Genomic DNA, 24,626 nt, shown 5'->3' with positions numbered 1-24,626 from the left:
TTAAGGGTCAAAAATGGAAAGAGCTTCTTATTCATTTAGTGTAGAGGAAATTGACTGTGTTACTGAAGAGCCATGACATACAAAGTTAAGTTTCTTTTATCATTGGAATTCCAAAACTGACCGCACTACTAAAAAAAACCAAATCTACTCAATGTTGCATTATTTTTAAGTGCCGGTATTACATTTATTCCTTTAATCACGCTCTGCAGCAGGAATTTACCTTCCAGTCCTTAACTATGATGCTCCACCAGCCTCTAACTCTGAGTGCCACTGTTTTTAGCACAGGGAAGAAATAAACACACAGATTTTGGTTCTCGTCCTGTAAATCCCACGTGACAGTTTTTAACAGGCCCTGTTTGTTACGTACAGCGTCGAAAACAAACCCAGTTTGTGTCATGGATTTGGAGCTGCCTGATTGTACCAAATGCAGATCTCTTACCAATGACTCTGTTTCTCCATTTTGGTCACAGTACTTACACAAAAATCACACAATCTGTGACAGCAAGAGGCCAAACAAATCCTTTACAAATCCACTAGAACAACGACCATTATCCTACTACACCTGCAAGTCGGTTAATCTGCTTTCAACACAATTTTTATTAAACACTATTTAATAAAGTGCCATGAATTATGAAGATAAATCATTTGCTTTAAGATAGAAACTTTAAAGTTTCACCAGATCTGTTGCTATGAGCCCATGGTGACTGATGTTTTTTCCTTCAGAGCTCTACAACAGCCACTACATTATACACAATAATCCCTTTACGGTCAAAACAGTTGCACACCAAAAAAAATATATAGGGTTATACAAGGTTTTACTCATGCTATATATTCTGTACAAAGACCTTATGAACATGCAGAGCTCAAAAGAAAGCATCACAACAAAGTAGTTAAAGCTTCCACTAAACTATTTTTAGGGAACTGAAAGAGAAGAATCAAGGTCTTCTCATAAAATGACCTTAAAGCTGGGTGATAACATCAAATACATCATGCTCACACCGTGTGTCTCAATCGATACTGGAACTTTTCTGAAAACAGCATAAAAATCAATGCGGAGATTTACACACCCCTGGCCCACTGACCTGTTCCCTTGGAGCTTCAACACTCATAAACCCCAGCATGGAACCACTTGTTCTAATCCTACACCCTAAGAGGGTTATTAGGGGCAGTCAGCATGGCTTTACCAAGGTAAGTCATGCTTGACCAACCTCATAGCCTTTTATGAGAATGTAACAAGGTGGATGGATGATGGCAGAGCAGTGGATGTGGTCTACCTTGACTTCAGTAAAGCCTTTGACACAGTCTCCCACAGCATCCTCACAGCTAAGTTGAGGAGGTGTGGTCTAGACAATAGGGTAGTGAGGTGGGTTGCAAACTGGCTTAAGGAGAGAAGCCAGAGAGTGTTAGTCAATGGTGCGGAGTCTAGTTGGAGGCCAGTATCTAGTGGAGTGCCTCAGGGGTCAGTACTGGGGCCAGTATTATTCAATATATTCATTAACGATTTAGACAAGGGAATAGAGTGTACTATCAGCAAGTTTGCTGATGACACGAAGCTGGGAGGAGTGGCTGACACACCAGAAGGCTGTGCTGCCATCCAGAGACCTGGACAGGCTGGAGAGTTGGGCGGGGAATAACCTGATGAAATTTAACAAGGAAAAGTGTAGAGTCCTGCATCTGGGCAGGAACAACCCCAGGTTCCAGTATAGGTTGGGAAATTACATGTTAGAGAGCAGTGTAGGGGAAAGGGACCTGGGGGTCCTGGTGGACAACAGGATGACCATGAGCCAGCACTGTGCCCTTGTGGCCAGGAAGGCCAATGGCATCCTGGGGTGTATTAGAAGGGGGGGGGTTAGTAGGTCGAGACAGGTTCTCCTGCCCCTCTACTCTGCCCTGGTGAGACCCCATCTGGAATATTGTGTCCAGTTCTGGGCCCCTCAGTTCCAGAAGGACAGGGAACTGCTGGAAAAGGTCAAGCATAGAGCAACAAAGATGATTAAGGGAGTGGAGCATCTCCCTTATGAGGAAAGGCTGAGGGAGCTGGGGCTCTTTAGTTTGGAGAAGAGGAGACTGAGGGGTGACCTTATTAATGTTTATAAATATATAAAGGGTGAGTGCCATGAGGATGGAGCCAGGCTCTTCTCGGTGGCAAACGATGATAGGACAAGGGGTAATGGGATAAAGCTGGAACACAAGAGGTTCCACTTAAATTCGAGAAGAAACAACTTCTCAGTAAGGGTGACAGACACTGGAACAGGCTGCCCAGGGGGGTTGTGGAGTCTCCTTCTCTGGAGACATTCAAAACCCGCCTGGACATGTTCCTGTGCGACCTCACCTGGGCGTTCCTGCTCCAGCAGGGGGATTGGACTGGGTGATCTTTTGAGGTCCCTTCCAATCCCAAACATACTGTGATACTGTGATACACTATCAGTGATTTTCTATTTCCTTTTTTCATAGGTCTGATTTAACTTAATTGGCACCAGTAGTGCTTCGATTTTATATAGCAGGGTCACAACTCCGGAAAGCATTCATTGGTAACAACTAACCCACGTTCCTTTTAGACACTACAAACTGAATCCACGGTGACAAATAAACACTGAAGTTTCACCATTAGTCCTCTCAGTTTAAGCAAATACTACTGGAGGGTTCTAAAGAGGTAGGAGCTTAATTAAATAGTAAAGCTGTAGTAACAAGTACTAAATATGTACATTTTATCCTCCTAGTATCAAATATGTTTTCAAGCCTTCTACAGCTGAGAAACATGAATGCACAACTGGAGCAAAATTTTGATTATATCAAGTAGAGGTTTTACTCATGCTATATATTCTGTACAAAGCCTTTATGAACATGCAGAGCTCAAAAGAAAGCATCACAACAAAGTAGTTAAGGCTTCCACTAAACTATTCTTAGGGAACAAATAGGTTACTTGAAACAAAAAGAAGTCAACCCACACACAAGGTGAAGATTGATTTTGGAATAATTTCTCTGTAGCAATGAGAATGTTTCTGTGCTCTTTAAAGGCTGAAAAATCTAACTGCAGATCAATAAGTTCACAGATGTATCATTAAGGTCGACATTGTACTTTAGCTCCTGACTCTTAAAGAAAACAACACAAAGCAATGCGTTCTCACCTTAACTTACAGAAATTTCCACCCCAAAAAATTGCTGTAAGTTGTAACAGAAATTTAGTGTTTTACCTTGATGTGCTACTGTTAAAAAAATGTTCAAGTACAAACTCAATTTTCAGTGCTATTTTACCTAATGCCTTCAGGAGCTCTTCTCGCACAGCAGACGTGAACTTTCTGACCAGACACAACGTTGTCATGATAGCGAAGAGCAGGTTGTAAGATAACACAATATAGAAGTTTCCCAGCCAGTTGAACCTTCCAAAGTCTCCAAGCAGATCAAATCTGGTGATTCCTGTTAAAATTGCATTTCAGATTTACACAAAAATCTTGATTACATCTTTTAAGAAACACAGAAATTCCATTTATTACTTTGGACATACAGAAGCAAAATTCCCTCAAATAACACACAAAACACATGGTTGAACACAAGACAATGTTCATTAAAAAGTAGAGGTTGTAAAAAGCCTTTCCACAAGCACCACTACAACTTACAGCAAACATGAAGCCTTTGGAAGTATTTTTGTAGAGCTGCTGCTTTTGAAACCGAAGTTCAGGACATCTTTCAAGCGGCAGCTTTTCTCCTGGGTCTCCCCACCAGCACAGAACATTTGCACGGAAGATTTTGGGTGAAAGATGGTGCTGACAGGTCTTCTTCACCGACCCTCAGCTCTGTGCTGATGGGAAGCTACTCAATCCCTGACACTATACCAAAGCTTTTCCAAAGGGTGGAAGTGTCTCCAAGCTACAGGGTCATCCCGGGAGGTAGAAGAACCACAGGTTGTTCCTCTGCCAGTTCTCCACCAAAAGCTGCACTGAATAAAGGGCAAAATATTGAGATGCTACCCAAATGACAGTTGTCTGGATTGCTGGCCATTACACCCCCAAAAAACCTTGTGGCACAGACGATGTTGTGATGTGCGCTGTTGAGGAGATCAACAGTATAAAGGAAGGAAGCTTAGCTTACCCCAAAGTTCAAATGGCAGCAGAAAAACTATTAATACTATTAATAGGCAAGCAGAAAATAACCCTGGCTCTGAAGTCCTGGGAAGCAAGTTTTCTAGCATTTTATTTTAAATGGGTTTGAGGGCTTTTAAGAATCATGACTTCAACAGTGATAATTAACGAAGAAAGGCAGAATGAAGGGTCAGTCGAGGGGAAACCTGTCACTTGCAAACCTCCCTGTACCTGGATCACAAGGCTCACAGCCGGCTCTCAATGCTAAAAGTTACACACACGCTTCTTGTATGCAGCAGTCAATTTAAAAAAATAGGGGATTCAAATTTAATATGTAAGAAAATCACGTCAAAATGAAGACAATTAAAAGGAGAACTGTCAAAAGATAAAGCGAGAAAAATAATCCCGAAGCTGATCAAAATAGCAAGAGAGGCAGGGCAGAATATCACGAAAGTGCAGAAGGATTGAATGAGCCGGTAAACAGATGAGGGATCATAAACACCAGTTGCTTTCACACTTGAAGCCGAATACACGGTGTCCTTCAGAGTAATATTTTCAAAGGAGCACAGAGTGGTTTAGTCAGAGTGCAGATACACGAAAATTGAGAGAGTTGATTCTGAACATATAGTTTTCCAGGCACTTAAAAGAAAAACAACACAGGTAGAGCACTGAGTGAACTGCAAAAATGCTCCTTGACAAAAGCGGGTTCAGAAGTCACTGGCAATGAAGCGGGTGTTATGGTGACAAACAAAAACAAAGCCTGATGCTTCTGTTAGAGAAGGTGGGGAAAAAACATTGTCTACAAGTTGCATTCATTTGCCTCTTACAAATAAAATTCACTGCTCATCAGAAAAATACAACCTGACACAGTATCATTTTATAAGTTTGTGGAAGAAAAGCATTAAAAAGCTTTCGGAGATGTTTTCTTACAGAAGTCTCTACTCACCCACAGAAAAAAACCCCAAGACTGCAATGTAAAAGACAACTCAGTAACTGGACAGAAAGCTGCATCTCTCACGGACACAAATATAGATCCCATAATGCCGGTGACAACTTACCAAATAAAACATTAAAGAATTGTTCGGTTGAAAAAAAATAAATACTATGTTACTTTACTATATAAATACTGTATATACAAATAAGTTTTAACTCCCTATTTACCTATTAGCCATAATCAGAGAAGAATTCTAGGAGTACTTTTGTACATTAGAAAATCGAATTTTGTTCGCATATTCCTGGCTATTAAGTGCTCTGTTCCCAATTTGTTTCACAGTGGTCAGCAATATGGTGCTGGTGGGAAACTTCTTCCAAGGAGGAATACTGAAAGGCTGATAACTTCTGGAGAGGATGAGTTGACTGATTCTAATAAAATAACTGATTTCAGACAAAACTTTCTCACAGAATGACAGATTAGAGGCATCCACCACCTACATATTTAATGAAAATGCTAAGAACAAAAAATTCTCATATTTCTATTGTGAAACTTGAAATGGGTCAGTACATGTATTAGGTAACTTGCTTTTTTACCTTAGCCATAATGATAAAGTCTTCTGGATAGTCTAGAAACTCGCCTTTTTAATAAAGCAAAAAGCCTATGAACCTGCTTCACATATTTCTGTCTTTTCATCTATTGGGTGCACAGGGCGGGAACATGCAGTGCAACACATGTCGATATTCTCGCAAAGCGCCACATGACTCACTGTACTCCAATGCGCTCTATTAATCCTGTTTGGACAGCTGTGACTCTGCATTTGTTGGCTGTGTGTTAATTGTTCCATCTTTTTTCTTCTTTTATTTATCTCTATGGCAAACTATTCAGGAATTTCATTTGTTAGTCCTTTATTTTAAAGTGAGTTTTACCATTAATCTGTTTCCTATGAGACAACAATGCAGCCAGCATGTGTACTTATTGCCACAGAATCCGTTCATTATCAACTGTTAATCTCATGTATTATTAACAATTATCTTTTTATTTTTAAACAAATGGTGAACGCACTAACTTAGTGGTCACAATACTCATGTTAAAATTCTATTCTAAAGCACTAATTTTTCAACTTAACATCTTGCTTTAAGTGCTAGAACTGTTTTATTTCTTAGATCTTTATCGCACACTGCACTAGTTTAAATATTAGAATTATTCTTTTGCATTTTTTGTGAGGTTTTACAATAGATTTTTAAAACATCAGCTCTAAAATGTGTACTTTAAGATTCAACCCTTAAAAATGCATTACAGGCTTTTTTTGTTTGTTAAAGATATGATCTAATTAATCTGATAAAACCTTTCATCTGTACATACACACAGCACAAAAATATACAGTAGAGTTTACTGGAAAATATGAACTACTCTTGAGTTGACAGTATCCTGGTTGAAAAGAAAATCAGCTACAGAGCTATTGAGTACAACATCACTGCTCTGTGGGCCTGAGCTTAAACTCTTAAGCTTGTAATTAAGACTCACACAGCCCAAGGTGAAAATTTCTGGTTTATTCTGTTTAATGTTCCCAAGGAAATTCACATTTGCTACATACACTAAATATATAATAACCTCGCAATCTAACTTTGAGAATTCAAGCTGAAGTTTACCTCATTCAACAAAGCGAAGATACCAAATGTTTTGTTTTTCCAACTGGTTAAAATAGTTTTTCCGCTTCAAATGCTACTGTGAGTTCTTAACAATAAAATCAGAAATTTGAGTTCTGCTATGCGAGATACCAATTTTTCGTATTTGAAAACTGAAGTAACAAAGAATGCAAGCAGGTCATATTAGGGAAGACAGAAGTAGCCCAGTATCATTGCCAGTAAAGATGCTTAAAAAATGAAGAGTCATTAACTGGTTTTAAAAAGCCATTTGCCCTCAATTTTATCTCAAATTTTGTACCTGAAATCCCCAAATGTATTTCTTTTTCCACAAAAACTGAGCACTGTGATTTCAAAGCGAACACAAAACTATTTTATACTGCCCTGAACAAGCAGTCTCCAGATCTATTCTCACCATCTCCTGCTTTAAGAAGTTTAAAATCTGACCTGCCTTCTTAAAATAACAGATTTTTTTTAGAATGGATGTTCTGCAGTTCATGTATTTAGAATGTATGTTCAACAGTTCATGTTGGTGTAGAAAATGCCCAAAACACATGGCATTTCTATTGAAAGTGACAGCAAATCACATACACACTATGAAAGGTACAGCTAGGGGCTGATTTTTTATTTCAACATCCTTTATTACAATGTTGTACGTTTCCATTTCACTTACCCAGTGTCCTTGACATGACTGGCAAAGCAGAGCTCAGCACCAAGATTGAGACACAGTTTCCAATGATCTGTTCCAAAATGACAAACAGCATTTAAATTATAAACGTGATTGTGGACGAAAAATAAAAGACAAACAACGGTCAAAATGAAAAAGAGTCCCTGGAAGTTACATTCTTCAAACTGAAGCTAAAGCAATTCACAATAACATATTGTTAGTCTCGCTTACTTCTGTCATGCTTCTCTACACAGTGTTATATAAGATGAAGATGATCCAAGAGGAGAGTTAAAAAATAAAATAAGCAATCATTTGCTTTTAATTAGCGCTATATATATGCTTAGATTCAAAATTCAAAACTACCGCATTGCAAAGCGTCGACTGTTTACTTAATTCCTACAAACCTTTTATGAAAGAACCATTCCATGGGCTCCAAAGAGATGACTGATATATCAGCTTAAGCTATGTATGTAACTGCTTGCAGGATTAGCATTATTGAAAAAATTACAAAGAGCTTCCTTTCAATTGAACGCCTGTTGACTACTTCAAATAGCAGAAAAAAATCACAGCTGTTAAGATTTTATTCTAGTTTTTGTGAAGCCTTTATAAAGAGTAATTGAAACTCTCTCGCACAAGGGATCATTTTCTTCAGCTCTAATTCTACATAATTCAAAAGAAAATAAACAGAAAACTTCTTAAAAGTAGGTAGATATTTGTGCAATCTGTATTTGTTTCTATGCTATTCTCAGTGTACAGTAAACAAACAACAGAAAACATTAAGAACATTACAACTCTCTACTACCTACTTACTCTACCCATTCTACGTGTTTGCCTACTTTCTCACTTCCAGCAATTTATGGTACAAATGTCTTTAAAAAAAAGCCACACAATGAAACATTGAAAAATTACATTCAACATCTGTTCCTTGGGTACTGATCACAGTCCCTTGTCAGCTGTGGGAATCTTTCGCCACAAACCTCAGTGTGTTCCTCCCCGTTGGGTAACAGCATTTGTTATTCTGAAGCCAAAGTCAAATTAGCCTCAGACTATTGCTGAATAGACCTCCTCAGTCTTAGTTTAATTATTCAAATTTGAATTACTTTGTCTGTATTACTTCTAGGGACCAAGTTCTTCAGATTTCAAACCAGCTCCCTGAAGTACAGTTACCACAATCCCAGTTACTCATTAGCAATAGGTTTCCTTTGAAAACAGTTCTTTCACTGGCTTTTCTATAGCTGGTTAACAAGCTCTGCTATTCCCGGCTTTTCACAAGTGAATGGATGCCATCCAAACCAAACAGAGCACATCCTTTTTCCCACTCATTCAGCATTTTGAAAATCTTCCAGTTTGTGTTTACGCAGCAGCGTACAAACAAATACCCATCACCGCAAATGAGCCATTCAGGGCAATTACGGACTCAAAGAGTCAGTTTGTCTTGGGTGGCAAGACATTAAGGAGGGGGCCGTGGCCAGCACAGACTTGAGCTCACCTTTGTCATAGTTGTGTCATCCTTCCTGGGAGTGAAATTTTCAAAAAAACGAAGACTATAGAAGCCGACGACAGAGGATACCATCAGATAGCTGTGAGAATCAAGGAAAAAGGAACCTCCGAGGAACACAAGTTTCACTCAAGCCTTAAGAACTAAAGAAAAACACCAAAAACACTTAGAATGCTTGAGAAGGACCAACCTGGCTCTTTCTTCTTTCCAGGCAAGTGTCTTAGTAAATTAGCAGTGTCCCAGAAAACTCGAGAGAATACTTGTTAACAGACAGAATTCTTAAAGAAAGGATACAAAATCAAAATGATTTCAATGGCTGCTCCCACAAAACCGAAGGTGGACAGGGAAGCGTTTCCTATTCCAGGACCCTACAAAAACAACAAAAAAAATAAACTTTACAGAATTTAATAAGATACATGCGCATGTTTATAAAATTAACTTCTACCAGGACCAAAAAAACTAACATCTTACATGAAATACAGCCCTCAATTCAGAATTTAAGGGGCATTCTGATGGGCTGACCTGCAAGTCTCCCATCCTGTGCAACTGCACCAGGCAGCTTTCAAACACCAGTGACATGTATTACTAAGACAGACGGTCTAATGATTCACAGTTCATAGACACTGCATCTACCCATCATGCTGCATGTTACACTCCATTACTTTGGAAACCAAAATAAGATGTCTCAAAAATAAATACTTGAGTTGTTCGCAATACCACAGGCAGAGCAGCCACCACCGCTAAAGCCCTTTTCCAGCTGTGCCAGCTCATACACGGCTACACGCAGAGGAAGGCAACACCGAGCTAATAAAACCCTCCTCGTCATTAAAGACTCTTCTCCTCAATCTGCCATTCTTTAATTTCTTGAAGTACTTTTATCATAGAGGGGGAAAAACATCATGTTTTGTAAAAGGAACACAAACACAAGACAGGCTTTCCATATTTGTTTTTGACACAGTCTCCTAAACAGAACATTTCTAGACCATACAAAAGCAGATGAGTAAAATGCAAACTCCAAACTACTGATTTACTCTACTGAACCACTGCATCTTCATAAAGATTCTGGACTAGTTTTATTAAGAACTCGCAATAAATGTTCATGTGTGCACAAGACCAAAACCTAGAAGGTTGAGGCTCATTAGTTTCAGTGTTAAAGCAAAAGTTCTCACTTGCACTTTTGTAAGAGCTCCAAAGCATTACTAAAGTTATTAAAGTTATAAAATCATAAGAGTTTACTTTACCCCTGATCCCTTTGGCATTGCAGTCTCATCAACCAAGAGGTAAAGAATGTTGAGAGCAACTAACAGGACTGAGATGGACTATAAAGAAGTAGAAACAGTCTCGTTATTTAAAAGTATTCCATATCTTAAAAGTGTATACATCTTAGATTTCATAATATTATTTTAAAATAGTCAAGCAAAAAATATCAAGTTTGTTGCTTAAACACACACCACTCAAAAGTTTTAAAGCTATTTCCCCAAATGACCATATATTTCTTTATACTTTTTGTTGGGAGGGGGAAAAACAAAAATTCTTACCGTCCCAATCAGTAGCAATATCATAACAGCTGGATAAACTAAATTCCTTTCCCAAGCAGAAGCTTTTTTCCGACGTTCTGTTCAGAAGAGAAAAACAGCAGCTTAATACCACAGGTCACAGAATCACAGAATGTTAGCGATTGGAAGGTCACCTCAGAATAAAACAAAGTATAAGTCATTCAGATATCTACAAGCTCTTGTTATAACTATAGGTAACAAGAGCGAACTTGTCTTGAACCAGAACCATAAAAATATCCACCCTGAACAGCTGTACAAAGCTGTTCCAAAAATATGAAGCATCTTCAGAAAAAGATTTGGAGAGACACACAGAGGCAGATTTTTCTTGTTTATTTACAGGCCTGTTTCATCATAACATTGTTCCCCTGGCATACAGCAGTTCTGCAAAGTTTAAAACATTATGAATTTAAAAATAAGCTGTTCACATGTATACTTTAGTAAGACCTAAAGGGACAGAAGAGAATTGCAAATATTTAAATGTTATTTTCCTCTAATAAAGCAGGAAAGGTAAGACTAACTCACTGGACATCACCAATATGTCTCAAAAGAAAACCCAACGCATTTTTCTTACCAGTCTGAGTTTTGCACATAACACACTGATACAAGCAACATCCTGCAAGCTTTTGAATAAGTAGGTAGACATCTGTCAAGCAGCTGCCATTGTCAAAAGTATTGCTTACAGGTTTTAAAAGACAAACCAGCTACGAATTATTCTACTGTTCTTAAGAATAATTTGACTTGTACAGAAATAATTCAATAACAAAGAAAAAAGTAATGTCTTAGATTATACCAATGCCAGGATGTTGACAGCGTTACAATTTCTCTAAAATTATGTTAAAAAATAGATCAAAATCAGACTCCCTACTTAAATGTATTTGTTAGAGGGGCACAATGATCCCATGTGAGGCGTTTATAGCAACTATGACAATTGAAAGGACTGCAAATGCACAAATTCAGTTCAGAACACAGCTGAAATTAAGGTGCTGTGTTTAGCTTGTAGCAGTCACTTGATTAAGGTCACTTACTAAATCGCAATCCACATGAAACAGTAGAAAATAAAAATTACCTAGATTAGTTTTCTTGCTTTTCACTTTTTCAAGCTCCCGTTCCAACTCTGCTGTCTGGAATTCCACTGTGGAGGATACACCTGGTAACACAGAAGACAGTGTTTTCTTTTGGATGAGAATCACTATAGTACTGTAAGACACAGGGTGATGATTCAGATTTAGGAAGTGTCACATCCACATTTGTGGCTTTAAACTGCAGGTTTGTTTTTGAGACTCTTCAACTCCTTTTCAAAAATATAAGTAGAGGCTTTGGCAAGAACCCTCTAATTGTGTCTAACCAGAAGGGTTCAACACAGCACTTTCAGAGTCATCTTCTCTGATCCCTGACTATTCTGTTGAGCAGCTGCTTCAAGAATTAAGAGAACAGCTATTGCTGAACCACTGCAGGGGTCCAAAAAACAGTTGTGGTATGGCAGCTTGGCACAGAATGGCTCAAACTCCTTCTTGTATCTCTATGTGATTCATATATAAGGATGTAAAGAACCTCTAGACGCCCTTCAAGGGCATCATTATTTAGCAACTTAAAGGCAGAGAGGACCTTTGCCTCCAAACTAAGTAAGCTGGTGGCTGGACCTCCAGTTTCAGCTTCTGCCCCCACTCCCCTTCCCCAGGGAAGAAAGTGTCCCAATAGTGATGTTGCTTGAAATTAGTAAAATCAGAGTTAAAAGCACTGGTAAAAAAGAAATAATTTTATCTGTTTCACAGAATGTCAGAGATTGGAATGGACCTCAAAAGCTCATCCAGTCCAATCCCCCTGCTGGAGCAGGAACACCCAGATGACGTTACACAGGAAGGTGTCCAGGTGGATTTGAATGTCTGCAGAGGAGACTCCACAGCCCCCTGGACAGCCTGTTCCAGGCTCTGGCATCCTCACTGAGAAGAAGTTTCTTCTCAAATTTAAGTGGAACCTCCTGTGTTCCAGTTTAAACCCATTACCCCTTGTCCTATCATTGGTTGTCACCGAGAAGAGCCTGGCTCCATCCTCATGACTCTCGCCCTTTACATATTTATAAACATTAATAAGGTCACCCCTCAGTCTCCTCCAAGCTCCAGAGCCCCAGCTCCCTCAGTCTTTCCTCACATGGGAGATGCTCCACTCCATCATCTTTGTTGCCCTGCGCTGGACTCTCTCCAGCAGTTTCCTGTCCTGCTGGAACTGAGGGGCCAGAACTGGACACAATATTCCAGGTGTGGTCTCACCAGGGCAGAGTAGAGGGGCAGGAGAACCTCTCTGACCTACTGACCACCCCCCTTGTAATACACCCCAGATACCATTGGCCTTCCTGGCCACAAGGGCCCAGTGCTGGCTCATGGTCATCCTGCTGTCCCCAGGATCCCCAGGTCCCTTTCCCCTACACTGCTCCTCCAAATCTCTCCTCTACACCTGCTGAAAAATGGCAACCATAATTTTAATTCCTCCCTCCCTTGCTAATTATTCTCTGCCTAAAAGTTGCTCTGCAACTCTTCCTCCTATCCCTACAGGGGCTCTAGGCAATGCAGATCATTTTCCCTCTCCATCCTTTTCCCTTCAACATCCCATCACTTCTCCAGTTCAAGCACCCTGTGGCTTCTCTCCTTGACTCCAGTTCCTCTACAAACACTGCCCAGCATTCAGGCAATGATACAGCTCTGAAATGCTGACTAGAGATCTGCTGCTTCAGTTCTGATCTCATTACTTCTGCTTTACTTCCTGCAATCACAAACTGGAAACATTCTTCCTGCAATAAGTTGACAACACTCTCAAGTTGCATCCCTTTTATGTCTGAATAACATCACCTCAAAATAAGTTAAGAGGGCTGGTATTTTCCCTGCCTGTTCCAGGCCAATCTCGCTCTGCAGCAGCAACAGTTCAAGGTCTTAGAAACCCAAAGTCCTCTCTGTTACCTTATTTCTTTATTTACACTGACACCCTTCACCTGCTGGCCGTTCCCCACCCTGGGCCTCACCTTCCATTGCGAGCTAACCTGTAATAGCACCATCCTTCAGATACTTTTTTAAACACTCTCTAATAAATGTCTAAGACACTAACAGTCTTGTCCAGGCTCTTATCTCATATCTTGATCATTTGCCTACAAAAACTAAATAGCACTTAAGTTGCTGGCACACCAATGCTACTTCATAGTCAAATCTCATCACTTCCTTATTTTCCATCCAGCAATCTCAGTACAAGATAAGGTGAATTTCTTTTCCCACCCAACCTCACATACTCGATATTCCAGCACATTGAGGTCCCACATGAGAACCAACATATAAGAGAGTATTTCCCAAATTTTCAAGCTTTTCATCTTTTCATTTTGGAGTATTAATACTGATTTGTTCAGTGCAGTCAAATTATCAGTGAGGCATCCAAGTGTTTCAAAAACTGAGTTTCAAATGTTTAACTGCATGCTTCTTTCACACACATTTTTGCATATAAGACATCCCCTCTGTGCTACGCCTAAACATTTATCTTTGATAGCAGTGCCATAATGTGCATGTGGTAATATTTACATGTCTTCAAACATATAAATATCTCAAATCCCAAGATTAACCACTATAGACCTACAAACACTGTTTTGTGACAACTTCTGCTCACTTGAAGTGCCTACAATATGAATGTCAGTTTAATTTCTCAGTGTCTTTTAAGTAAATCATGATAATACAGGGGTTTTGAGGAAAAAAAAACCCTCATCATTACAAAAATAATCTTTTGCCTGATGCATTCCTGCCAAAAAAGTCTAAAACATCTGTTTTACAGAATGACTAATGATTATGACTTGAGAAAAGGGATTGCTATAGAGCTCAGTGGAAAAAGTCTCAAGAACTTCAATGAAAGCAGTTGAAAAAGTAAGAGAACAAGTTAATCTGATATTTTCTTCTTTTCCATAACTGATTTAGGGGTCTCTGAGGAAAAGCTTTATTCAAGATATATGTTGTTTCCTTCCCTCGGCATAAAAATCCCAAGCTCAAAACACTGAGATTCATGGAAACCTTTTCAACAAAGTCAGTGTGATCACATTAGGTCCCTGACACTTCAGTAGAAATTGTGAATCATATTTAAGTGCTGTTGTAGTTCCTCCTTAAAAGTAGTAGCAAACAACAGGTTGCTACACAAAAGGGTATTTTACGAGAGGGGAAGGCAAAGTTTCAGATCAGTCAAAAGAGTATTTGAAAAGGATGCAGCTAAATTCTTAAAAGCTCTATAACATTAGCTTTATTTCAAACACGCACAAAGTTCAATGTCAGTGCTGTCTAGCCAATAAATCAAATCGGGAGACGAGACTTGTTTGGACTAGCAATGAAAAGTTAGAAGGGATTCTCCGAGAAAGCCACAAAGCAGCTCATTTAAGGTCAATTTAACGGTATTATTCTGTTTTTCTTCCAGCCTCGACATAAGATTTCAGTACCTCAAAGGAAATTGTAAGAGTATCTATTTGCATTCCCCCTAGGTGATTGGCAGTTCAACACCAATTAGTTCAAAATTACACTGTTACTAGCGTGCAATAAAAACAACACCTTTCATCTTTCTTACATAGGTAAGGATACCTTCAGAGCCAATAACTTTGATCAAGTAAGTATTTTTGATCCTACTCCACCCCTCTCTTTGGATTCAGGAAAACTAATAGCCGAAGGCAACTTTTTTCTTCTAATATAAAAAAGTCCCGGCTTTATTCTTCGACTGTAGGAGTGATGTGGGTACTGAAATATAATACACTGGAAACAAACATTTTCCCAAAGCCCAATATCTCTTCAATAGATAAAAATACTGGGGTAGATAACACAATCAAACTTTCCACCCCCCCCTCTCTGATTTTCGGCTATACACTGTAGACAACTGAGAAGAAAGAAAAGCCATTTCCAAAAGGAGATATACACTTTCACAGTTAGATTTCTTTTCAAATATGAAGAGTTTCAAAAAACACTCTATCTGCATCACTGCCACAATAGTTAAATCTATATTAATCAATATGTGAATCAAGAAGGGCACCAGCTCACACAGCTGAACATTTTTCCTCTTCTGAAGGGACAGGCTTTGCCCAGCCTGTTCAGGGGGAACAGTGATTGATGCTACACCCCTCCTGTGTCCAGGCATTGTCAGACAAAACATGAATTAGGACAGGGCAAAGTAGAGTTAGGATTGTGACAGCAATTATCCCACCAAGAGAAAAAGACAATCCCCAAGTATTGCTTAAGTCTGTGCTCTAGTCCTCTTCAGTTCTAATAAAAATTCAGCTCTTTGTTTGTACATGTAAATAGCGTACATATTTCAGAAATGTAATAACATAAGCATGAGTCTTTATAGTTCTGGCAAAAATGGTATCTATTTTTCTGGCATAATCTGTACATATTAGAAAGACTTCTGGCAGAGAAGATGAAGCTTTCCACACTTACCACATAAGAACCATACTTAAAATTACTTTAACCTTACTCAGAAGTCTTGCATAGTATCTTCTTGTGCATATAACACATTGCCCCCCATCTACATGCTATATCCAAGTTTAGCTTTTTATCTGCTTTTCAGCTTAAGTCTATTAATTTTCTCCGTACACCAAACTATGGGTTTTCAAGCATTCCTTCAGACAGTGGTGTCAATACCATTCCCTCAACACGCGAACCAGCAGAATTCCAATCCCTCTACTGTCAGGACAGCTAATCCTCATGTCTTTCCCCTCTCAAGGGCCAGCTGGCGAGAGCTGGGTGTAACGTGGGTGCGTTGCAGGTCCACTTCACATTCAATACTAACCCATTCACAGAACGAGAACTCAGCCTTTTGGCTACTGGTTAGGGGAGCCACCTGCACGTCCAAAATCCAGATCCCATTAGTAGATGCCTCCAAACAATGTCCACCTCACAACTAATTTGTAATATAAACAACTGTTGCGTAGGCTTCTACTCAGAAAAACAGCAACCATCACCTAAATAATCACGTTATCCACCTGAACAGTGGAAACCACTCTGCACTACTTCTAATAGATACGTGAATAAACTATGGGGTAATTTTCCTGTACTGCTTTTCTTGTACATACGCACAATCACCATGACAACTTAAAATATTCAGTAGCAAATATTTTACAGTTGCTAGCTAACATCAAACACACAGGACAATTATAATTACCCCATCACAGCTTCAAAGACGTCCACTGCATGCACCTCTTTGTGTGCGTGCATTTGTATATATACACGTGTCAGCATAAAAACCTAAGCTTCCAAAATAGCAAAGGTGAACATTACTTATCCACTGCAACCACAGCTGATTTTAGCACAAAGAAGTCACTATTCCTCCACAAATTTTAAAGGCTGGAATAAAGACAACCACCATGACCTACTGTTATCAGAAGTACTTTCCCTGACCAAGCAACTTTGAAAGGAGACTTCCTGAGAATTGAAAGAAGAAAGGACTGAGACATATGACAGAAGACTGAAGAATAAGAGAGAAAGGCAGGAAATGGAGAAAATTAAGACTAAAATAAGTCATAAGACAACACAACAATGGAGATGTCATGACATGAATATTCTTTGGTTTTCCAACCTGAAGCAATTGTGTAAATTGTGGATGGATGGCTCATCCATGCAGTTAAAAGCAATTCAGAGAAGAAGGTGGACAACATGACTTCCAGGTTTAGAGAACTGATGTATGTTCGTAACTGGTGCCTGCCATGCTGCAATACTCACTCTCTTAGAAGCCAAAACTTCAAACTGCTTTTAAAATACTTCGAAACAGAAACACCTTATCAAGAACTGCAAAATTGCAATACTAAATACAAGAAGTCTAAAACATTTGTATTATTATTCATGAATGGGATTATTAAAATTATAAAACTCACCAAATAGCTCCTAGAATATAAAGGGCTGCTTTGATGTTTAATGAATTATTACCCTAAGATTCTAAATAATAATGAACTGAAATAGAAAAAAAATCATCCAAATGAAAACCCGAAACTCCTAATGCAGGAAGTTGAGCCTCTTGCTAATATAATTCCATGGTTCTTCAGACAAGGCTAAAATACAGTCATTTACCAATCCAAACTATTTTGTAGTAAGGGTAGTGGGTCTAGGTCAACTATTCAATTTGTTTTCTCAGTCTCAGAGTATTCATAGTAGAGCTGATGAACACGGTAAAAACCAAGCCACACACACAAACCAATCGTGAACAGTACAGTAAGCAAACAAATGTAAACCTATAATGCCTGCTACATAATAAGATGATGAACTTTTTTGTTCTGAGGGCAGATGTTCTCTAACAGTGAGATTAATACTCATGACCAGAACCACCCTACTCCTAACACTGTATTTGAAGCAGTGTCAGAACAACATACCATTAAGCTTCCTCTGAATTGCTTCTTCCTCTAAAGTGATGATATACATTTGCTCATCCAGGTCTTCAAGGATCTGTATTCGGAAACAGAAACACAAACTGTCTGAGCATCAGTCACTTGTTTTTCTGACTGCACTGATCTAGTCTAGTTCTAGTAACCTATATTTTAAATATATAGTCTACAGCTTTACAATACTGATACTTAGAAGAATGCCACAAAAAGTTATTCCATTCTGTTACATATCTATTTCTTTACTGTAAGTAAATTTTTGTTTAGCTGTCATTTCACATTAAAGCTCTTACATTCAGTTTCAGTCTAAACGGACTTAAGGAACAGGGGAAGGGACAACACACCTGACCTATATTCAAATCATTCAAAACATTCAAATAATTTCTAGGGAAAAAAAATTAAAAACCTATCAACCTTCACACTCAATTTGATTTAAACAAAAAATAATTACAGGTTTTGGAAAAGTATGTTAAAAAGTGACTTCTTAATGTAAACCAATATTCCAAGCAAATATAAATTGCTATTGGAAGTTAGAACCAACTTAATGAAGCCTGTCTACTTTAGTATCAGGTGCTTTGAGTTTAAAGCTTACAAAGAGCAAAACACTAAATATTTTCTATGTATTTTCAGAGGTGAACTGACTAATGAAAAGTAATGCAAGGATGAAGCACACACAAATTTTACTAATGCGAACTAGGAAACATGACATCAAAGTCAATAGAGCACTTGCACATGATGCAAACTTCTTCCTTTCCTCACAGCACTCAGTACAAGACCAGCAGAGCATCTCCGGGTAAGAAGCTCTTATAGATGCCAGCTACCAACATCTTACCCATCTGAGCGCACCCCCAGGTCCCTCACTTGTTATCCAGCCTTAGTTTACCTTGTTCTGAATTTGGGAGCGAAGGATACAAGCCCACGCTCTTCGGGCATTTGTAAAACAGACACTGCAGGCAACACTAGCAATAAGTATTAGTACTAGCAGCATTTATATAAATTGGAAAAATCAGAGGAAGTCTATGCTATTAAAAAAACTTCAGTTGAAAAAGCAGGCTCTTGTGCTACACAAAGAATTTTTAACAAGCACATAAATATTGACTATAGAAACCCTGAACTGAAGAGAATTCTGTAGAGGCGCACGTGTTCTGAAAGAAAGTACCCTAACGCCGTTCTGCCTTCTAACAGGTGGCACATGAGGACAGATTCATGTCACGCTTACCGTTGGCTTCACCAGCAACTGACCCATGACTGTAAACATCCGTGAAAGTCCCACTGGCGTGCATACTGCAGAGGAAGAAAAATTTTGCAAAACAGCAATTTGTATGTCAAATACCAATTTATTTGGATGTTCAATATGCTATAATAAAGTTTAAGAGAACTGCAAGAGCTTCAAACCCCAACAGAAACGTTAAAATATGTTGCTATCACATGAATTTTGAACAAGAGAAGCATCTCTCCAAATGCATGACTGAATTTTTTTGTCAACAAGAAACACCATATAATCAGGTATCTTAATCTTACTCAAGTAACTATTTATTCAAAGCATGTGGCACCAGAGGCTATGTCTACACTAGTAAATTCAGCAGCGCCAGGATACATTCCTGGGCATTAAGACTTGATTGTGTACACCGGTAAATTCCTAGAACTATCCCTGGCATGAGTTGCCTTGGGCCAGTTCACACTTTCCCAAACAATTCCCAGGTGCGGTTCTGGAGTGTACGCAGCCCAGGAACCGTTGTCACAAAGCAATTCGTACACAGCCACCTCCTGCAAACTGCAATAGCACAGATGGAATGACACCAGCTGGCCACAGCATTGGAGAACATCTCTGGCACATTTAATCTTTTAGCACAGGTGTAGCTGTGAGGGCAAGAGATGATGAAACTGCTTTGCTTTCAGAGGAAGGTTATTCTGTAACTTCAGTTGACAGTAGGCTCACCTACCAGATGTTAAGCTGCTTTTCTATGAAATAACCATCAGGCTGTGATGGTTTCCAGGTGTGGTGCACACATTGGGAGAAAGGTTCAAACCACGATAATCAAAAATTATTAGTGGAAGTCAACAGTTTAGGGAAAACAGCTTTCAAATACTGAAGTGTGTAGGAAATGGGATTTGTAACATCATGGATGAGGATATACACTTGTAGTTTCCATTATAATAAAGCAGTGTTGTCAAAAAAATTGAGGATTACAAAAGGAGTGAGGATTATAGTTATTTGTATTAAGTAGTGTTTCACTATGACTACTATGTATTACAAGAAAAACACAAGAATATTCAAAAAGGCTAACGCTTAAGCCAGGCTTCCTTTATGACAGTGGAAGCCTGCAGGAAAAAGAGAAAATACAATGGAAATGATGCTCCAAATCGCCACTGTAATGAGCCTTTCAGCAATTAAGCCAACTGAAGATCTAATGATGCTCGACCTCCACATCTACCAATTTCCCACTGCTGTACACTGGCATTTCAGCTACACATATAACAGCTCGGAGTGCCTTAAAGAACTTCAGTGATATGTCTGTAAAAATTACAAATAACTCTTCCAAAAATTGGCATTGAATCCCAATTATTTGGGTGAAGTGGTTCACAGTAGCCCCAGAACACACAGCTCTGCTGAAACAAACTGCAAGGCAGACATAGGGAGTTTGTAAACCAACTTTCCTGTTAAAACATCCAGCAGCTGTTGCGAATCACACTCCTGAACAGCATATACGAGACATTCGGAACCACTTTTTAACTTCTACCTTTTCTCCATAGCAACATCCCTGTGTTAGTTGTAAACCTGTAAAGCCTGGAGAACAGGTGAAATCATGATAATCTAGAACAGGAGATGTTCTGTCACCTCTCAGCAATTTTCTACAAATTATCTGGGGAAGGCAAGGGGACCTGAAATTATAAGCAGGATTTAGAGCCTTCCATCATCTTCTCATTCTCATAACCATGGACCACTGAACTTTGGCTGGGACCAGTTGATGTAAGGCTGGTTTGTTTTGTTTTGGGTTGTTTTACTGCATTTATTTCATATGCAACCATATAAGTGACCTCCAGACTGGCCACATAACAGTTTTGCAATTACACAAGCTAATTGCACTGTGTGCTAACTTCTGTCTATACAGGAACATTTTCCATTTAAAAAAGGAAGAAGGCTCGTTTGCTGAATACAGGACAAACTAAGTGTTCCAAAATAACTTTCTCTCCATACTACTGACCTCCTGCAGACATTTCATTTAAAAATTGTGCTTTTCTTTGCAGAATAGAGTTCCTATTTTTCAAATACCTGCTCCAAAAAGTTAAAAATTTAAGTTATTTTGGGTGAGGTGTGAAGTTTCCCAAAACCTGTAAGATAGCATTTGTTCACAAACTTAAGAACCCAAACCTAACAAATTTCCTTCTGCATTTAAACCAACATTCTTCATACTCTTGACTTTCACAGTCTTCATTTTCACAATGAAAAACGCTTTCGTATAACCTTTAATAAATAACAAAATACATCTTTTGGAATAATCAGGAAAATACTTACACAGAAGTAACAGGCATCCCATCAGTGATATACAGGAATATAAATACGGGAGGTAGAATTCCCAGAGGTCTGTCAAGAAAATATTGAGCACAGTCTTATCTAACTACAAATACACTAAACTCAAACACAACTGAATTAACTTATTTTTTTAAGCATTGAGGATTGAACAATTGTATTTTCAAGTAGAAAGTGAGAATTATTCAGTATAATATCCTGCAGGCAACTAAATCCCCAAGTATTTTAGCTTGAAAAATCATCTTCAGCTTTTACTTCCATCCCACTTAAGACATTTTTAACATGCATTCATGTCCACGTGAGCATGGAAATACTCAGTACGCTAAAAATGCATTTAACAGAATAAAAAAGCTATTGACTAAATTAATACAGCTTCTTCACAACCTGTGCAATACTCACATAGCATTTACTAGAAATACGCTTAATTGAAAATATCCATTTTGTTATTCAAAATTACACTAGTGTGTTGTGTTTATTGTTTTTTAGATTCCATACCATACAGAGACTCCATACTGGCAGCATCATTGTCTATGAGCGCTGAAGCCACCCACACGATTCCGAGGATGAGCAGTGCAAGAAGAATCAGCATTACAAGGGTTTCCAAAATGCGCGCCCTGATGCCCTGTGGGCAGAAGAGGGGAGAGGGAGGGCAGAACACAGCCAGGAACTTGGAATCAGGTATTTTCAACCGTAAAAAAAATATACAAATAGCAGTTCCTTCATCCTCAATATACATTCACATTTTATCATATAGGCAAAAGCAGAGCGTGTAACGCACACTTAAAAGGCAGTGCATAAAAAAGGAAGTACTTATGGCTTTATAGTGCCCAGATTACTTCTTTCCCCCCTAAAAACCACAGAAAAAAGTGTTTTAAATTGCATATGCCTTACAGTCCTCATTAATCTCATTATTCCATAAAGTATTCTTTATACCATATGATTTTGCCAGAGCATTTTTAAAAGATGGATTACTTTCCTAATACTCTCAGCACAGAAAGTGGATTAGCAAATTTTTATCTATGATTCCAATCAAGGGAATGGAAAGCCAATTATGGCAAATAGCCAAATGGCCCGGCAAGCATTAAACTCCGCACAGGTACAATGCACCAATTTAGTTAAAATACATTTCTCAAGCGCGACGGCTCCTGCCCGGCTCCTCACAGTCTTCAGAGCCCTCAAGTGCGCGGCCGCAGAACTGCCGGCTCCGGGGTGCCCGGGGCTGCCGCAGCCCCCACCTCCCGCCCTCGGCCCATCCAATGCAGATCTCTCGCTCCCAACACACACAAATCACAGCTCTCCAAAGTTATAATACAGTATCTGCTCGTGCGTCTAAAAATTTAACAGTCTAACAGATGAGTGTTAGGTTTGCAAATGTAAGTATGCCAAAAACTAGAGCCATGAAGATGATGGAGGCAACGGAGCATCTCCTGTGAGAGGAAGGGCTGAGGGAGCTGGGGCTCTGGAGCTTGGAGGAGACTGAGGGGTGACCTCATTCATGTTTATAAATAAAGAGTGAGTGTCAGGAGGATAGAGCCAGGCTCTTCTCGGTGACAACCAATGATAGGACAAGGGGCAATGGGTACAAACTGGAACACAAGAGGTTCCACTTAAAATTTGAAAAGAAACTTCTTCTCAGTGAGGGTGCCAGAGCCTGGACCAGGCTGCCCAGGGGGGTTGTGGAGTCTCCTACTCTGGAGACATTCAAACCTGCCTGGACACCTTCCTGTGTAACCTCATCTGGGTGTTCCTGCTTCGGCAAGGAGTTTGGACTGGATGAGCATTTGAGGTCCCTTCCAATCCCTGACATTCTGTGAAATAGACAAAATTATTTCTTTTTTACTAGTGCTTTTAACCCTAATTTTACTAATTTCAAGCAACAGCCATATTGGGACACTTTCTTCAGATAACGTTGCTATTAAGGGACCATCAGATTGCTGTTCACATCACAATTTGACTTTTGTTTTTCTTCATTCGCCAGCACACGCCTTCACAAGCAACCTCTGTTTCTCACACAGCTTCACCTACCTTGGGCATATTCCACTGAGAAGTCTACTTGACAGTTCAAAGCAGAAAGCTTGTTTTAATTTATTTTTTGTCTACTTTTACTTCCCCTCACTGCTTAACACAAAATTAACTTTAAAAACTACATTTACCCTGAAAATTTTGCTCCCTACATAAGCCCTGCACCCAGCCATGGGTGAGGACCTCAGGCATCCCGACCATGAGCTCTGATCCTCTCCATCCTCAGCCCTCTCCAAAACAGATGAGGAAACACAGACAAAACGGGACCTTCACAAAATTCCCCTTTAGGCTTAATTGGGTAGATTATATCCAACTCCATAAAGGATCTCAAACATCAAATTTCAAACTAAAGGTAGTATGGACAGGATATGGATTTACTCCTATAATGTATTTTGTGTACAACACAAGTGGCTTTAAGGTCACTAAAAGATATTAAAACATTATTTTTGTAGTGCTCAGCAACTAGCTTTCAGTCTTCCATGAGTTATTTTGGAGGTGAGCCTCTAAGCCAAATATATGTATTTGAAGACTAAACAGCCATATATTTCATGTTAGTTTCAAACTTGAGCAATACATTACCAGGAAACAAACAGATTTCAGTCTAAGTACTGAGCTCCAATATAAAACCTTCCCTTTACAACAGAAGAAAGTCAGGATCAGAAGAAAACGCAAAATATTCAGGGACACATGGACACAGATCCGCTTCAAGGCTTCCAAAACTCTTAAGGACTCCTTTCCTCTCCCAGGCAGAGGAAAACAAATCTCCCTTCTGGGTTTCCGAAAGCCTCAAAGCCGATTCCTCACTTCCCTTCTGTGAGACACAGGCACAAATTTCAGCCTCTCTGACTTCAAGTTTTACAGCAACAGATTCTTCTGGACAAACCTGGAAAATATTTCATTTTACGTAATGACCCGAACACCAAATCCTCCTCCCTTGGATGGCGTAGCACAGTTGTCAAAACAGAGAAACAAGAACTACATTGTGATGGAGACATTCAACTATAAATAAATTTATTTTGTATTTACTGCAAGTGTTGTCTGAAAACAGGTAACATCAGGATGACACAAATAATACTCTCAAAACAAGGGAGACAACCACAGCAAGGACCAGTGCTTTTGGCCAAAAGTACTATTTGCACAAACTCTAGATTCTTTAAATTAATCTTATTATATTTTTAAGATGCTTAAGCATGCAGGTAAATACTTAATCTCAATTAGGTGCCCATAAGGCTACACCCTATTCAAACATCAATGTTCAAGGCACATTAGTTCATACCCACATACATACGTGTCCCTGTCAAAAAGCTGTTATTTGTAAGAAAT

At 39.1% G+C, this 24,626-nt stretch overlaps 1 protein-coding gene across 2 annotated transcripts in view; it reads right to left on the bottom strand.

Annotated features, from left to right (window-relative positions):
- LMBR1 (limb development membrane protein 1) overlaps positions 1–24,626 on the bottom strand; it is a 76,358-nt gene that overhangs the window by 4,053 nt on the left and 47,679 nt on the right. For both annotated transcript variants that reach the window (XM_080339997.1, XM_080339998.1), the window contains 11 exons: positions 21,777–21,903; positions 21,267–21,335; positions 18,969–19,033; positions 17,741–17,813; positions 11,444–11,524; positions 10,360–10,436; positions 10,063–10,140; positions 9,116–9,189; positions 8,813–8,903; positions 7,330–7,396; positions 3,256–3,417 (listed from right to left, as the gene is read on the bottom strand). In XM_080339997.1, the coding sequence (XP_080196123.1) occupies positions 3,256–3,417; positions 7,330–7,396; positions 8,813–8,903; positions 9,116–9,189; positions 10,063–10,140; positions 10,360–10,436; positions 11,444–11,524; positions 17,741–17,813; positions 18,969–19,033; positions 21,267–21,335; positions 21,777–21,903 (964 nt within the window). The remainder of the gene's footprint in view (positions 1–3,255; positions 3,418–7,329; positions 7,397–8,812; positions 8,904–9,115; positions 9,190–10,062; positions 10,141–10,359; positions 10,437–11,443; positions 11,525–17,740; positions 17,814–18,968; positions 19,034–21,266; positions 21,336–21,776; positions 21,904–24,626) is intronic.

Source organism: Nesoenas mayeri, assembly GCF_963082525.1.
Source record: "Nesoenas mayeri genome assembly, chromosome: 2".
In the NCBI taxonomy this organism is placed as follows: Eukaryota; Metazoa; Chordata; class Aves; order Columbiformes; family Columbidae; genus Nesoenas; species Nesoenas mayeri.
Note: the sequence above shows the minus strand (reverse complement) of the source record. Positions and strands in the feature narration are given on the sequence as shown.